Source organism: Fukomys damarensis, unplaced genomic scaffold (assembly GCF_012274545.1).
Source record: "Fukomys damarensis isolate Sample0158 unplaced genomic scaffold, DMR_v1.0_HiC HiC_scaffold_24, whole genome shotgun sequence".
Taxonomy (NCBI): domain Eukaryota; kingdom Metazoa; phylum Chordata; class Mammalia; order Rodentia; family Bathyergidae; genus Fukomys; species Fukomys damarensis.
Genome location: NW_022900936.1, coordinates 8,514,709 through 8,532,365, shown reverse-complemented (window position 1 = coordinate 8,532,365; position 17,657 = coordinate 8,514,709). Strand labels below are relative to the sequence as shown.

The 17,657-nt window shown below is 48.2% G+C and overlaps 1 protein-coding gene across 1 annotated transcript in view; it reads right to left on the bottom strand.

Moving 5' to 3' along the window:
• Runx1 (RUNX family transcription factor 1) overlaps positions 1 to 17,657 on the bottom strand; it is a 228,618-nt gene that overhangs the window by 30,521 nt on the left and 180,440 nt on the right. The window contains 1 exon segment of the mRNA XM_010611298.3: positions 6,948 to 7,133. Within this exon segment, the coding sequence (XP_010609600.3) occupies positions 6,948 to 7,133 (186 nt within the window).

Below are 17,657 nucleotides of genomic sequence, written 5' to 3'. Positions count from 1 at the left end.
TGCACGCGCACGCGCACACACACACACACACACACACACACACACACACACACACACACACACAAATGCATTCTCCTGGAGGGGAAATGGAAGTACCAAAGCACCAAGTTGCAGGTGAGATATAAATAGCCAGAAGCCATGGCCTGCAGGCAGGAGGTGCTGACTTCACATTTACCTCTCCACCATGCTGTTCAAGGGGATGGAGACAGGAGAATGATTTTCCAATGGCACTAGCCAATGGCCCAGTGACCCCTGTGCTTTGCCCTTGATTGAGAGGGTTGAGTGGTGGCCCCAGAAAAGATGGTCCCTGTGCTCACTCTCAAAACTATGAGTGTGATGTTATTTGGAAAGTGGGTGTCTTATTTGGAGGAGGATCTTGAGATCATCATGAATTACCTGGGCTTACGCGGGGGGTGGGTCAAGCAAAATCCACTGGCAGTGTCCTAACAAGAGGCAGAGGGAAAGAAGAAACAGAGGCCATGCAAAGAGGGAAGAAAACGCCAAAGTGAGCCAGCCACAAACCAAGGAACACCTGGAGCCACCGAAGGCCAGAAGCAGCAAGGAAAGATCTTCCCCTGTAGCTTTCAAAGGGATCGTGGCCCTGTGAACACCTTGATGTTGGACTTCTGATCTCCCACCATGAGACTGTGGCTTTAGGTCACTGAATTTGTAGTAATTTGCTGTAGCAGCCAGAGGAGATGAATACACTGCTGAAGCTAATCACAGCAGGTAGCATGTATTGTAAGCTCAGGGCTAGCTCCCTTGTCCACTACGGTGTGTTTTACAGTGGCCCTGGGATTTGCAAGTACAGTCAGTACTCCCTTTACTCCCACCTGAGCCTTTAAGAGGTTAAAGTTCTTGCTAAAAGTCCTTACAGTATCTTCAATAAAGGTCAACCTTGGATGGACCTGGTCTACCTCTGGGGCCTCCTTCCTAGCTACAATGCTTTGCTACCTTTCTGACTTCCTGCTGTTTAACACCAGAATCAGGTTAGTACACCAACTATAGCTTTGTTAAGAGCTATACACCCCCGATGTTGAAACTTTCAGAGACTGAGTACCCAAACTGCAACCCCAAACCCACTTATTTATCCCAAAGTGCCAATACTTCAATTAGACCTGAAAATGTAGGGTTTAATTTAGAAAAAAGAACTTATACCCTTGGCTCATGTACCCTCAGAGAGGGCTCTGCATGGCCAATGGGGCATTCATGCTATAGGTTTGCCACCACTGCCATGGACTGAGCATTCTGAACAACATACATGAGAAATTTTTGGCCCCAATACAAGGCCCTGCTAAAATGTGGTTTTTGATTTCTGTGGGTCTGACAGCTCACCAGATTGATGTCCCCTTTGAAGGGCTGGCAATTAAGTACTAAGATGTAGCATGACTGTAAATTCAGGATAGGCATCTGAGTTGCACTGCCAGAGGGAAGGCCGTGTTGGTACCTGTATCGGTCAGCTTCCCTGTTCCTAGGAAGAAGCACCCGACATGCACAACTTAGAGGAGAAAAGGTTTATTTTTGCTTATGACTTCAGAGGGTTCAGTCCATTGTGACTGGCTCCAAGGCAGAAATGCATGGCAGATGGGTGTGATGAGGAAGCTGCTCACCCTGAGGCAGACAGGAAGCAGGGAGAGCAGTAAGAGCCAGAAAGACAGACATACCCTCCAGAGGAACCCAGCGATGCTCCTCCTCCACCTGGACTCTGCTTGCTAATAGCACATTTAGCAATGAATTTATCAGTGGACTAATCCACTTGTGAGTGTAGCACCCCCATGATATAATCACTTTCAAAAAGCCCTATCTCTGAACATGTGAGACTTCTGAGGAACATCTTAGCTCTAAACCATCCTAGTACTTGGGCCTATCTGTTAAGGAATTCAGAGAATACCCTGTTCCCACTCTGAAGACCAGGAAATAACTTCCAAGGGAAGAGAAGGCTGTGTCAGCCACCTTGGACTCAAGAGACAAAGATCAGGATGCCAAGGCCAAATGACTCTTCCTCCCTTCCTCCTTTCCTGAATGTCTACAGTGCAATCTCTTTGAGTTTTCCACCCTTTCCTTAAACTTACAGTTTATGTTGCACCAGCTATGAATATAGAAACAGTAACTGAGTCCTCAGTCTCCGCCTTGAGAGGCCCTTAACCTCCCATGCCTCTCACTCTGCAGGCCTGTGATACAGAAAGGGGAGGGAGGTAGCTCATGCTGTACATCCAACAGAGGGCTATCATTCCGTATGTGTTCCTCTTGCTTTTCTCTTCCCCTTTCCTTCCTTCCTTTCCATTTCATTCTTTTCTCCCTTCCTCTTTCCTGTCCTCCCTCCTCCCTTTCATTCCCTTAATTGTTTTCATGACAACTCCTGAAAGAGGCTGGCTTTCCAAGTAAGATTCTGATGCTATAGGTTTTCAGGTTCCAACTCTACCACACCTATGTAGAGAGCTCTGAAATAACATTATTCACTTTCATGTTTTAAGTAAGTCTCACACATTGATTTCTAGCACTCTGAATACTTTCATTTGTGTGACCATTAAATGATCATTTGTGGATTTACACATGAGAATTTCTAGTGTTTGATTGTAGCAACTGATTCCAAAGTAATCAACAGCCTCACTCCACACTGCTTGTAAAACGAAGGTGGGGAGGTGCGGAGACAGACAGGAGAGACAGCAGCACTATACAGTCTTTCCAAAGTGAGTTTAACTTTTTAGAGAACACAGATATTAAAACAAAGATTCATTTGGAAGCCCAAAAATTGGTGATGATCCGCGAAGCCAGGGCCCCTCTTGGGGGCCACGTGGAACTCTTAAGCCTAGGCATCTACCCTCCTTTGGCTGACCAGATGTTGCCTGGGTTTGGATAAGTATGAAAGCTTGCAGTGGCCCCCAGCTACAGCCTCTTACAGGAAGAGGCAGCTGCCCCAGTACAAGAGATAGAATGGCACAAAAGCCCTCTTTCTGCCCCGACATCCCCTCTCATGAATGCTCACAGGCTTATGATCTTGTTTTCTTTTCTCTCCATTTTAAAAAAGACAGTCCATGCACCAAAAGGGGACAGATTACCAAGGTGCCCACACAGAGCCCAAAGCTATCACCATCATCGCTGTGTAATCACAACAGCACACACACTCACTACAGGACCATGAGAGTGACAAGCCCAGCGCTTCTCCTGTGGCTCCAATGGTGACCGCAATTATTCTCCATGTTGCTCAACCCCTATACCCCTCCTGCACAGGCTTTGCCACCAGAAACATCTGGGTTCGAGTTCCACATTCACCATTTCTGATCTTAGAAATGGTGGGCAGATGTCAGTCCCTGAGGTTCAATTTGAACCTAAACCTTGCCACGGGATCATGGGTACAGAACACTGCAGATCCCCATCTCCTCCATAACAAAATGTATCACAATCAGCCCAATGAAAGAGTTCAACCTTATGGTTAGGTGTTTATAGTGACCAGTGTGTTGCCATGACAACAGCACTGGCCCCTTAGTTGATCTGGGTTTGATGGTTTTCTGCACCAGCATCCCTCACCCCATCTTTATCTCCCCAAAGGAGGAAGTGGCACCACCTTAAATGTGGTTCCTCAAGTTGGTAAATCAGAGTCAAAGTCTTAGAATTACTCACTTGTGTTGCCTGAAGGCATCTCTCAGTGGGATGTGTGGCCAAAAAGGCATGGGTTCCCCCCCGCTCTCTAAGGTCTGCCCCATGCCCCCTCCTAAAAGGAATATAAAAGAATTCTAAAATTTGACTGTAGCAGTTCATGATGATGACTTGACTTGCATGAACGTGCAGCCATGACAGAATGGCTTTCTGTTCAATTTTAAGACCTGGTAAAATAGGAAGTTGAAATTAACCTCAGCCCTTTTATAGTTAAAACCTCAACAAATAAACAGTGGTTTGGTGGCATGGCAACCCGCCCCTTTCCCTCTGCATCCTGCCCCAGATCACTGGAGATGGCTTTTTTGAGTGATTCTGAAGCACACCTGACTCTAGATAAACAGAGGCGACATTCTGTGTGCATGATTTCCTGCCCGCTCTACCCTTGCAAGGAGGTCCCAGCAAGCCCCAGTCCCCAGGCCTTCCACAAACCTTGGCCATCCTTCCAAGGTTCCAGCTTCTGACACTTCTGTAAAGCTGAAAAGCATTTGCACAGCCCTGCTGAGGGACTGCCCTGTCTCCTTCTGGAACGAATATGTTTCTTGAAATGACTGCCGCTGTTTCATTTCAAAGAGAACCATAAAACACATGCTGTACTTCTTAAACTGTGGTTGTAAATATAATATGGACGCTCTAGGACGAAGCCTGGAAATCAACCATTTTTCTCGTGTCAAGAAAAAGTGAAGGCACTGGCTGCCCTATGCTTTCTTTCATATTACCTCTGTTCACGTTGTAAACTCCAGGTTTGAAAACAAAGAAAGAAAAAAAAAAAAGCTCAAGAGTCTATTCAAAATTTGACATGTGTAAGATAGCATTTTCTTTATGAAAAGAGGGAGACAGAGGTATAGAGACAGAGTGAGAAGGAAAGAGAGAGGGAGCAGGAGAGAAAGAGGAGAGTGAAAGCAAGATCTAGAGAAAAAAAGAGGGAGGGAGGGAGAGAGAGACTGTGTGTGAGAGAGATTTCTACACGAAAATTCTAGACACATTTCTAAAACATTGTTCCTGCCATTTTACAAGTGAAGTACTGCATATCAAATTCATATTTTGGAGAGAAAGAACATCAGCAATATGGTTAACACATTCTTTAGAGTAGCAATCAAGCCCCTAGGGCACTCTAAAAGCGAGTTATGATTGCTTAGATGTAGCAGAAGTAAAAAGTTTTTAAAAGGAGCAAGAAAGGGGTGATGCTCACTATTAAACCTGATACTCTGCTAAGCACACAGTCCTCCAAGTTGCTGCAGACTCCTGTCCGCAGTAACACCTCTGCCCAAGTGGGGATAAGAATTCCACTGTGCCATCTTCCCAGGCCCTTCGTTTTTGGGGGAAGGGGCACAGAATCATATCTGATAAAAGGAAATAATCAGATTGGATTCCTCCCTCACCAAAACTATTGGAAAACAGCAGACTCAATGGTGAAATTTTAATTTGCTCCCCTGTAGGGTGGAATTTTCCATTTTCTCTAATGATGATTAATAGTTTTTCTTCCATTATCAGTTTAAAAAACAAGGCAAATTCCTTTATCAGCCTAGTGGTATCAATAGTCGGTGAACCAAGGAGACAATAAGGCAACAGAAGTCTCCCCTTTGATTTTGACACATGAAGCCCTGAAGATGACATAGGGTAATTAAAAGGCCCAAACAACACACGTGAGGATTTTGTCTCCTAACAGAAAGGTGTTATTTCACTCCAACCCCATCCCTCCCACATTTGCCCTAATTTGCCATACACCCTTGCATTTTTAAAGTCAATATGCGTGTTCTGAATTATTATTTATGATTAGTAAGAGCCAGGAAGCCACTGAATTCCCAGGGCCTCATCCTCAATATACCTAAGCAAAGATGAGAGGCAGCCTTCCAAACATCAGGCTGGAGGTCTCTGTTTGTATACAAAATGGCTCCCCTACAGACAGCCCACTTCACAGCTGTGTGCGTGTGTGGTTATTTTATGGGAAGACTTCTTTGGGAATTTTCCACTCTAACAAAAGAACCTCCCCTAGAAACACAACTGTGTTTGCTCAGGGCCTGGGCTTTCTGTCTTGCTCTGTTGAAGAGCCGGCAAGAGCCCCACATGTGTTAACCACAACAGAGAGCTATGGGCCCAGAAACTACCAAACAGATGCCTGGGCATCCCACAACACGACTCACATCTCAAAAATGCCTGCGGAAGCTCATTCTGGCTGTCCAAGGGGGCAAGGAGCTACCACATCCTCTGCTGGCTGCCTGCCCTCTTCTGCAGATGTGTTGTTTATCTTCCGCTTTGAGTTGAACCCTCCTGCTTCTTTGACAAAGGGCTATTGCTGTGACCGTATTATTACTGTGACCTTATCGTATATAGCTGCGCCCCGCGAGGCACAGAGATGACTGCGCTTCGGGTGCTCAAAGGGGTTCCGCAGATTGGCCACTGGGGTCAGCACTTCTACCGTGTAAATACACCATGCCCATTGTCTGAATTGCTTCAGTGGGTTTTGTGCAAATATTGCATTTGACAGTGTTTCTGCAATGGCTGGTCAGCCCCATGGGGTAGGGAGACCTGCATTCTTTATTGATCTGCAAGTATTATGCATGAAGTGATGACACCCATCCATGCCTAAGGTTGCTTTTCATTTTTAAAAATAACATATATTAGATACAAGAACACAAATAGTCCGAAGGCAACAAGAACCTGAAAATCTGACCATTTACCTAGAGTTGTGTGTACATGGGTCTGTAAGCCTAATGGGTGGGTAGGTTAGGAAACAGCACAGCCAAGCTTACTTTTAAAATATTCGTTCTTGTCCTTGGGAGTGCTACATCCAAGGATACAGATAAACATGGGTTGAAAATATTTTAGCAAGTGCATCTATACTAAATATGCACAGACCTTCTTTTCTTGGCCTGAATCACTGTAGCACCTATTAGCACGTACACTGCATTAGATATTAGAAGTAATCCAGAGATAACTTAAAGCATATGGGAGGACGTGTGCAGGGTAAATGAAAATACTATGCCATTTTACACAAGGGACCCGAGCACCGAAGGATTTTGGCATCCTTGTGAGTCCGGATGCCGTCTCCCGTGGATACCTACGGGACACTCCACACATATAGGTGCAGCCCCTCTCTCTCCTGAGCACCAATGCTTCTCCATCCAGATCTCTCTATGTGCAGATGCGACTCAGCAGGTGGATGCAGCCTAGGAATCTGCATCGCTATGAGCTCCCCATGAGTGGCCAAGAAAAGCCAGGGCCACTCTGGGTGGGCTCTGCGTGGTGGCCCCTGGAGGCGAGGTAGCAATGGGCTCCATCCTGGTACTTACCCTGCATCTGGCTCTGAGGCTGAGGGTTAAAGGCAGTGGAGTGGTTCACGCGAGGGTTGGGCGTGGGGGCTGGGTGGTGCGGGCTGACCCTCATGGCCGTGCGCCGCAGCTGCTCCAGTTCACTGAGCCGCTCGGAAAAGGACAAGCTCCCAGGCTTGGTCTGATCATCTAGTTTCTGACGATGTCCTATTGTGGGGAGTGGGAGGTGGGGGGGTGGGGGTGAGGAGGGAGAGAGGGAAGGAGGGAGGGAAGAGATCAGAAAATGCACTGTGGAATTTCTAAAGCTGGGGGTTGTCTTACTTTTCCCCGCCCTCTCCCCTCATCCTGATGTGTGGACTCTGGAGATTTACCCTTGGGGAGATGTGCTGCCTGTGGGAATTTGGAGCCTTTGTCCCCACAGCACCTCAGGGCCCCTTTCATCATGCTGGCCACAGGGTGCCCCCCCTACCCACTCCGATCCTCAAAACACCTCTGTTGCGTGAAATGCAGCAGGTTGGTGGCAGCAGCAGTGGTGACAGAGAAGGAAGCATCTGGCACGTGGCCGTGTGCTGTGGGCTGAGCTGTGGCAGCCAGGAAGGGTACTGTCCTCATAGCACCAGAAGGCCACTCCTTACTGCAAAGCGGACCGTGGCAGGTCTGAGAGGCATCCTGGAGCTTAGCAGCATGCCCCTTCCAGTAGGAAATGGGGTGCAGTGGCAAACCCACAGCCAGGGACTCAAGATTTCCTCATACATGCTGCCCTCTTCCTCTCCACGAAGGCCTCTTAGGAGCTGCTTTCTTCCCAAAGCCCACTCCCTGGGTGCACCCCTAGGAGAGATCAGGCAGGAAGGAGAAGCCTGGGCTTTGTCCAGTGCTCCCAGCAGGCGAGGCCTAAAGGAGCCATCAGCTGGTCGGGTGGGCCTTCCCTGGGGCACTCAGGATCAAGGTGGGAAGGTGGATTCTCAGTGTCTTATGGACAGTAGGTGTCCTTGCCTCAGTCCTCATGCTCCTCATCAAAATCACTGTCACCGGAGAGAGGCAAGAAGAGGCGCTTACATGGGATGGGTCGGGAGAGCTGGATGGACCTCTAGTTTTCTCCCTGAATCCACCATCAAAATGCCGTTGAACTAGAGATGGCAGAGGTGAGGGTACCATAAAGGTCGGTACAAAAGGCCTGGGTAAATCCTTCCTCTTTCAAAGAGGATGGCCTCTCTCTCATTCTTTCTGTAACCTTGAAGTTTGTTTGAGTAGAGCCCTTGATCCATTTCACCAAAATCCCTGATTGTCAAGCAGCCTGAGAACAAGACCGGAGAAGCAGCCAGCTTACGGCCCCTAGAAAGTTCCCCTTCCTGTCCCCGCCCCAAGTCCTAAATTAGAACCGGGACCCTTAGCTCCACTCTCCACAGCCCAGGGTAGGAGTGGGGCTGGGAGCAGCCCGCTTTCCTCTAACTCGACATTGCTACAATTATAAAATTAAATTGTATAACTTGTGTTATGATTCCAAATCTCCATGGCTTGCCATTTCTTCCTGCTACAGGGCCCCTTGGCACCGCTGACAGTGTCTCAAATTCCAGGCCAGAAAAAGGGCCCACTATACTGCAGTGATTTTATCATTAACAAGACCTATTTGGCTCCAAAAGGAGGAAAAATACTTAAGCATAATATTTGTGTAGTTCAAATGCAATGCTCCCTCTTTTCATGTGTCACCAAGGCAAATCTGGACTCTGATTCAGCGCTCCAGCCCACAACACTCAACTCGAACGCAAACACCCTGAGTCACGCAGGCTCAGCCAGCACACATGTGAGAGGCCTCTTATGGGCTGAGTATTTTAAGCACCAGCTCTGTGGACAAAAGGGGCCAGGTTCCCCAGTAACCCTCTCATCCTTTTCCCTCAGAAGTACAAAATTGTCTTTTTCTAGAACATTCTATCTCATTTAGTCATGGCGTAATTCAACGTGCCCGGATGGAGACTTCCTTAGTCCTCCCTCCTTTCATCTTGTGTCAGACACTCACTTCTTGATGATGACACGAAAAATGTCTGAAGTTTCCTTTGCAGAAAACAAAACAAAACATACAATTCTTAACTCAAAAAACATCTAAAACATAATTCTGCCCTTTAAATGCCGGCCACAGCTTAATGCCTAGTATTAGGAGTCAGGAAAAGAAATGGCAAGAAACATGTTTCTGGAGAGTTCTACAGTCTCACAAAGAATGCCAGCCAGCCAGCGATTTCAGTACATTCTCTCTGTGTTTCAACTTCACATTCCTTAGGTACCCAGAGGCATTTTTGAAGAACACTGAGTGAAGGACACCGGGGAATGGTGCACCGGGATTGCTCTGAACACACGGCCCTGGGTGTGGTGACACGTTGGGCAAGCCTTTGAAGAAAGGCTATCTATTAGTGCATCTGCTCAGCACACTTGGGGACACGTGCCACTGAGAAACCAAACAGGAATTAAGTCATTTCAGGCAAGCCCCTCTGTGGCCAGACGCATGTGAGATTATTATTTTTATTAGTCCCCCTCATTACTCTGCGCTTAAAAAAAGACTTTTAATGTGAGCCATTTCTATACCAGCTGACACCTGCCAAAATCGTAGTCATTTACAGAGATTAAGTGATGACTGTCTGCTTTAGCAGGAATGCTCGGGCTCAACTCTCAGAGAAAAACAATTCTTCACTCTAAACTATTTCCTAAGCCCGGGCCGGGAGTCTCAGGGCCGAGCCCAACGCCGGAAGATTGGGGAAGAGTTCATTCCATGCTCTTCCCAAGTGTGTCGTGGGAGTAAAGCCAGAGCCTTTGGAACAGACTTGACCCCCATGCTCACAACAGTGCTACGGAATTACAACACCAGGCGGATGGGAAATAAAAAGCATCATCATGTCCAAGGTGTGGTCCAGATGCATTTACAAGCTCGAGCCCAGGAACACCTAATTCTTCTTTTCTGAAACCACCAGGTCTCTCTCAGGTGCCAGACAGCAATATTTTGTATGAAATATAGGAGCTTCTAATATCAACTCTCTGGCTGTGGAAAACAAATGCTCTATGTTTTCAGTTTTCTGAATCTGCATGCTATTACAGTGTCCATTTGCCCCCTGACTTTTAAGTAGGAGTGTGGAAAATGCCCACTATGAAATTCACTTTTCTTCTTTCTCAGTACTGGGCCCTGGAGGGCAATAGGAAATCCAACCCTGGGCCAAACCACTAGTAAAATTATGATGCAGCCTTCAACATATATAATACATGTTGCAGCCCAGTTTTTTGGGCATGTTGGAAATCAAATGCGAATGCTTCCAGGGTGGTGCTTAAAACAGTGGCTGCCTCCAGATTTCATACTGCACATCTTACTGAATCATCAGCAGTGTTGAAAAGGATCCTGAATTCTTCTGTTACCATTTGCACATTTTTTAAAAACAGTGCTTGATTAGAATTTTGTTATTTATGCCATCATTAGAAGGCAAAAATAAAAGGAAAGGTAAAAATATAATAAAAATAAATGAATGCTATTTGCTAATTTTTACTTCATTCCAAAGACATTTCTGTAGTTTCCTGGGGTAGCTGCCAATTAGGATATCCCTAAATGTTATAATGTTTTCTGATAGATAATGAGAATGGCTTTTGCTTTTCTCCTGTAAAAACTGCACTGAACTGGCACCTATAAAACTCAATGGCCTTTTTCAAGAAGCCACTGTGATCTGTGGCTAAGAGTAACTGAAATACACTTATGCATGATCTCCTACCAGTGAAAAGGATAAGGCTAAATTGCCACCTATTCTTAGAATAGTTCAGGTAGCGAGAATACAGAACTTTCTGGCAACCAGCAATTGTCAGTCCATGTTCCTGATATGCATGGAGTTACCAGTTTTCTTGATAGATTCTCAACACAGAAAGTATAAAGGTTAATTCTAAGAGCACTGTCAGGACGAGGAGCTGAAAAAGATCTATTCAAAATGATAACATAAAAAAACATGCACATCATTGTGTGTGTGTGTGTGTGTACATAAAATCACGCTTCTCTTAAAAAGACACATGAAGCTCTTACACTTGCATTTAAAAGGATATCTACATTTCAGATGAAGTTTGCCAGTCACTGTGATACTAAGTATAAGGATCTGTACATAAAAACACATTTGTCCTTCCTTTGATTTGCTACATTTTAATGACTATGGAAAAAGAAAATGTGTGTGGGTAGAGAACAGTTCATTTCTCCTGTGAAACCGTCCTCTGGGCCCTAGGTAATTAGGGGTATAAAGTGACAGTGTGGCATGTGAATGGTGTCCTTCCTTGAAGTCTTTTGCAGGTGGTGAAATAAGCCTTCACAGCTAACCTAGCCACCTAGTGTCTCACTCTATGTTGGGAAATACTGTCCAATAGTATAGAGCATTCATCTATTATACATGCAATATACATGGTAACATAAAATGTATGATACGTCTGTGTGTTCATGTATTATTCCAGTCCATATTACATGTGCATGTTTATGTACTGTCCAGTGTTCTGTGAAGACACACAGCCTCAATCTGCCACTTCTCACATCGTTAAGCAAAGAGCACAGCACAAGGTTGCTATATTGCAGAACAGGAAGAGGCCACAGGAATCAGCCGTGTCTTTAAAACATGAGATTCAGAGAAGTTGTATATTGCTTAACCTATCTCATGGAGTAAGTTACAGAATGAGCGTAGGCCTGAAAACGCACCCAGTCCTTCAGTAGCCCCCAACATATACACATTCATACGTCTGCGAGCCCAAACTGAAGAGACAAGAGGCAGGCAGTGCCCCCTAGTTTTAGATCACAGGGGCACTAGAGCTTCAACTTCGGCACTGTCTGCCTTTATAGTTCCACTTCCCTTCCCAGCTTGCATGTAGAATTAGGAGAGCCAGGGCTGTGCAGTGATACGGGGGAGACAGGGACAACTCCAAACCTGAGTGGGCATTACAGGGAGATTCCCGCCTGGTGGATCTGGGAGAGGGGTCTCAAGAAGCTAGATTTCTACTAAGATTCCGGAAGCACACTGGGAATGCATGGTTGTGTGTGGAGTGGGGAGTAAAGGAAGGAGGGGGGAACGAGGGAGGGAGGAAGTGGGGGTAAGGACCCTCGGGCTGACAAGTACAGCTCCTCTGCTGCATCCCTTCTCCTGCCTGCTTTTAATCTGCAGGACACTGGGAAATGAAATACCGAATACAGGGGTCCCTCACCTGGAACCTGGAGACTGGTTCCAGGACCTCTGCAGATACCAAAGTAGTAGGATGCTCGAGCCCTTTTTATCAGCAGCTTAGCATTTGCACACAGCTGGCACACATCCTCCTATATACTTGAAATCATTTCCAGATGACTTACAATGCCTAACAGAGTGTCAGGGTTCTATAAATAGTCCCCATCCTTACTGTTTGGTGAATAGCAACAAGATAGTACAGATGCACTATTTGTTCATAGTTTTGATCTGTGCTTGGTGGAACCTATTATTCCACTTCAGAAAGGCAGCAGTTAAGGCCTGGGCATGCCCCTGAGGATCAGGGTGTTAACGCAGGAGCAATAATCCCCACTCCTCCGGAGCAGCACCGCGGCACCAGGGAGACGCCACTGCCAGCCTGGCACTCAAGGGTTCTCCATGCCCAACCTGCATTTCCTCCAGACCTTACTGTGGACAAGAGCAAGTCTCTTCATCACCCCGCCTCCTTATCTGGAAGCCTGGAATTAAAGGACTAAGATGGATTACTCCAAGAGGCTCTAACACCATCCACAGCAATTACATCTGCTGCGATTTTGTACTGGCCCCATTCTTGCTGAACGAGTCTAAGTGTGGCGTTTTTCATTTTTTGTTCCTCTCCTCTCCTCTCCACTCCTCTGCTCCCCTGCCTTCCTTTCCTTTCCTTCCCTTGAACTAGAGAGTGAACCCAGGGTCTTCACATTGGGCTATATCCCCACCTCATTTTTTTGTACTTTGAGGCAAGATCTCACTAAATCACTATGTTGCCATAGCTGGGGTCAGACTGGAAATAGTTCTGCTTCAGCCTCCCAAAGTGCTGGGATTGCGGGTGTGTACCACCATGCCCCACTCAACCACAGTCTTTCTTGAGCAACTTAACGTGCATCATGCCTCTCAAAGATGTCTGTTTATCTCTCAGGCAGACATCGTGCCTTTGGGAGCCAGTCACAAGTCTGAGCATCATGACAGTCTTCAGAACTCCGTCTCGATGCCCACCATGTCTTCCAGTCTGGGCTCCCACCTGGCCAGCCTCTTAGACAAGGCGACACCCGAATGTGCTCTCCTTCTGCCTCCTGCTGTTGTGTCTGTGGCCTCGTGGACAGGTAGTTTTTAGTGAACGTGGACATCGGTTCTTTGGGAGCCAGTCACAAGTCTGAGCATCATGACAGTCTTCAGAACTCCGTCTCGATGCCCACCATGTCTTCCAGTCTGGGCTCCCACCTGGCCAGCCTCTTAGACAAGGCGACACCCGAATGTGCTCTCCTTCTGCCTCCTGCTGTTGTGTCTGTGGCCTCGTGGACAGGTAGTTTTTAGTGAACGTGGACATCGGTTTTCGTGGGTGGCTGCTCTCTCTCTCTCTCTCTCTCTCTCTCTCTCTCTCTCTCTCTCTCTCTCCCCTGCAGCCATTTTGTCGCGCTCTCTCTCTCTCTCTCTCTCTCTCTCTCTCTCTCTCTCTCTCTCTCTCTCTCTCCTGTAGCCCTCCCCGAGCCTCCCTGTGACCCCACCTAGCAGGACAGTCCTCCTCCTGCTTCTGCCTTATGCTCCCAAGAGTGAATCCAGTGGACGTGAGGCATTAAGCTTATGTTAAAACCCACTAAGAAACTGTCAGAGGCTGTGCTGGGAAGTAAGAAAGCCACTCCAGAGGCCCTTAATCCAGACTTCTGTGTCCCTGCTTCTTGTATGGTTAGAAAGTAGTGACTCTGAGGGCCCAGGGCCACTCTTCCCATTAGGACAGGAAGAATGCATATCCCGGCATCTACTAGTCACCCTCCTCCATCTATGTGCAGGGCTCTGCTCACCTTCCTCAGACTCTTCCTGCCTAGTCACACTGAGCCAGTGGGGCAGAGCCTGCCGGGATACAGCCTCTTTACCTACCAGGGGACTCCTAGAGGCACAGCACCTAACCCCAGGAGAATCGCCCACAGGGACTGTGCTGTCTTTGGCTGAGAAGGCCTGGTCTCCAGCAGTGCCCAACGAGTCCCCCTACGGGGGGCACCCCCTTCCACATGTGCTCCCACACCACGGCTCTGCAAGGGCCCCTCCCATGCCATAAAGCCTGCACTTCACTCAACCTGCCTCCTTTGGTCGTGCCCCTACGCCAGCACCCTGCTCCGGCCTCACCAGCCTGCTTTCCAGTGCTCTGGTCTGGCTGCCTCAACACCTCTGCCCTCAGATGCCTCCTGACCCTCCTCCTTCATGCAGCTGCTCAATGCCATCTCCTCCGGCTGCTGATTCTCCTCCACACAGCCAGCCCTCAGCCCTTTGCTTTGACTTCCTCCACAGCACTGGCAGAGTCACTAAGGCCGTGTCTGTGCGCACTAGACTGCAAGGTCCAAGAAGACAAACACCTCGTTTCTCCTCCTCAAGGCCGTACCCCTAGCCCAAGCACCTGGCACACAGTTGGATCACTAAATGTGAACTCAACAACCGAATGATGAATAAACACTCAGACCTTTGAGGTTCGCGCTATCTCATCACCTTCCGCTGGGTGTGGAAAAGAGGATTCCTTTGGGGCAAAAGAACTGAGAAGGAGAGTTTCAGCTGCAGTACCACCGCGGGGAGACTGCTCAAGGGAAACACCATCGCTGAGCAGACCGAGTTTCATGGAGAATCGTCTCACTGGAAGTTAAATCAGTTGGTGAAACTCATCTCCATTTTATTCCATCACAGTGAAAACTGAAAGTGGACAGGCAGAAGGCCCTGAGGCTGGAGCTCACCGCCACCCGAGTGCAGAGCAGCAGCTTCTCCTCACTCTCCAGGGTGAGAGCTGCATGCACACGTGCTCACACGCAGCACGCACCACGGGCTTGCCACACACAACACATGCATGCCACATGGGCCGTGATATACCCCACGCATATGCACAGCAATGCATCTCTCACGATACATACATGTTACTCGCAACATACACCACACAGACCACAGAGTTACACCACACACAGGTTACACAGCACATGGATTGTGGAGTCACCCATGCATACACATGTACACAATATACTCAAGCACACATATATGCATGCACAGTACATCACACAGATGTGGACTTGCCCCACATGCACACATACCATGTACTTGTATCTCATAACATACACATGCATACAACATGAAAACACATGGCACACATACATACTCACCAAGAGCGCTCACATATCATGTTCTACACATCACATGTGCACACGTATATGACACGTATACATATACACTCACCACACATGTCACACCTCATACATCACACAATTCACGTACACACATTCACATAACACATTTGCATTACATAAATTCACACATACACATGCACCACATAGATTCATATGTTACACTTAGGCACACAAATCACTTTTATGCACACACACATCACATACATGCAAAAATATATCACATACATATACACATCAAAATATATTCAACATGTATATAGCACACACATCCACATGACACATATTCAGAACACACACACACATACCACATTCTCAAATCACATATATTACACACCTACGTGGATAACATGCATACACACAGCATATACATACAGCACACACACACACACACACTGTGAACACAGAGACGTCATGTTCAGACATACACCACACCACCCACAAGCTGTGTACTTACATCACACACATTCCCACATCCACACATCATACCCTTTCATCTCTTGCACACGAAGCATCCCATGTGTGCCCTGAAGACGGGGCTGACTCAGCTCTGCTCCGGGTGAACGAAAAGACACAGTGGTGGGAGATGACAGTCAGGCAGCTGTGGCAAGGCAAGGCCAGCAATTGACACAACTTCAGGCCCAAGGCCATCCAGGGCCCTGGCCGCCTCCTCGAACCAGGCCCCCAAGGCTCAGGGGACAACAAACAAAACAGCACCCATTTCCCCAAGTTGGACCTGCAGCTCTCGCGCGTGGGCTCCTGGAGACCTGCACCCCAAAAACAGAGGAGTGAGACTCTGCTGTCACTGAGCAGCCTGGGTCACTCCTTCTCTGCCTGTGACAGGCAGTTTAGGGCGGAGAACTGCAGTGTCTCACTCTTAGCCAGAGGTGGCCTCTGTGGGGGCCGCAGGAGCAGGCAGAGTCCTGGCTCCCCAGCTCCTCTGCCAGCCTGCAACAGGGGGTACTATCAACCCCCTTCTTCACTGTGGATCAACCAGGTACCCAGATGGGCAGGCCTTGGGGATGGAGACAGAGTCCCAGAGCCTGCAGGCTCCCCATGCGCCATCGTGGGAATTGCCCTGTCCGTGTGTGCCACCCGCTTCCCTCCCCGCAGGGGTCTGCGGGCCCTTCCCATCAGCAGACATCCTAAATCCACAGCACAAATAGCATCCATGACTTTGTGCGGGGACCCCGGTAAACTGAGACTCATTCAAGGTGGAGACGCTCCAGCCAAAGCACTGAATGCATGTATGAACAGCCTTTTCCTGGGCTGGACTTCCTGTGGGGTGCTCACCCAGCAGCCTGCCGAGTGCTGTACAAAGTGGAGAGGACACCCGCCTTCACAGCGCTACCCAACCAGCCCCAGGGCCTTCCCACAGCCAAGGGAAGGCACCTGATTCTCACGCCTCTCTCCAGTCATAAACGCCACTGAAGTCCTGCACTGGCCTCCAGGAAGTGGGGGCCCAGGAGCCAGCCAAGGGAAGAGCAGGACCGGCAGGCAGGGAGCGCTGACTAGCGAGATAGCCAACACGGAGGATGTGCGATCTACCTTTCCTCACACACCCAGAAAAAAAGGCTGTCAGGATGTCTAGTGCATGACAGTTCCATCGAGGCCTCAGGCTGCCTTTTACCCATGGCTGTCAGCAGGAGGCTGGGAGCAGCCACCAGCTGTAAAGGGACAACCAGCTATTTGCCTGGATACCCTAAGAGTTGCAGCACGGTGAGAAAATGTTGGTCCTTACAATCTGTTGGATGATGTGTGTGGGAGTATGGGGGGTCCTATTTATCCCAAGACACCAGCACCCCACTTGCCCTGGTGACCATATCTGAGTCAGGTGGGACAGAGAGGGAGAAGGCGGGGGTGTTATCCTCGTAGCCCTGGGGACCTTCTCCTATCCAAATCCCCCTCCAGATCTGAGGGAAACAGACTGTGGCCCTGGCCCGACGTCGCCCAGGGACCCTGCATGTGACATGCTGGCCTTGGGGGATCACTCTCAGCTCCTCTCCGTTATTCTGGCAGCAGGAAAACTGCCTTTTCCAGAATGTTTGGAACTTTTTGCTCCTTTTAACACCCTCGATAGATAGCTTCTCTTCTGCGAGAATAGTCTGGTGTGAAGGAAAGTTCTGAGCTCCTTGAAGGAGCCCCCGAGGAGTACAGCAGGCTGGGCTGTCTTTTCCTAGCCCGAGGGGCCCTGCCCCTCCTTCCCCTGTCTCTTCTCTTCCCCACCCCCAAGTTTTATTATTATTTTTTTTAGCCACTTCTGCTTCCTTCATTTTCTTTGCAGCTGCAGCTAAGAGATATAGTAAAGCTACTGTATAGGATTTTGAAAGCAGGGCCGCTGAGAGCTTTCCAAACTCCGTACAAGCCGG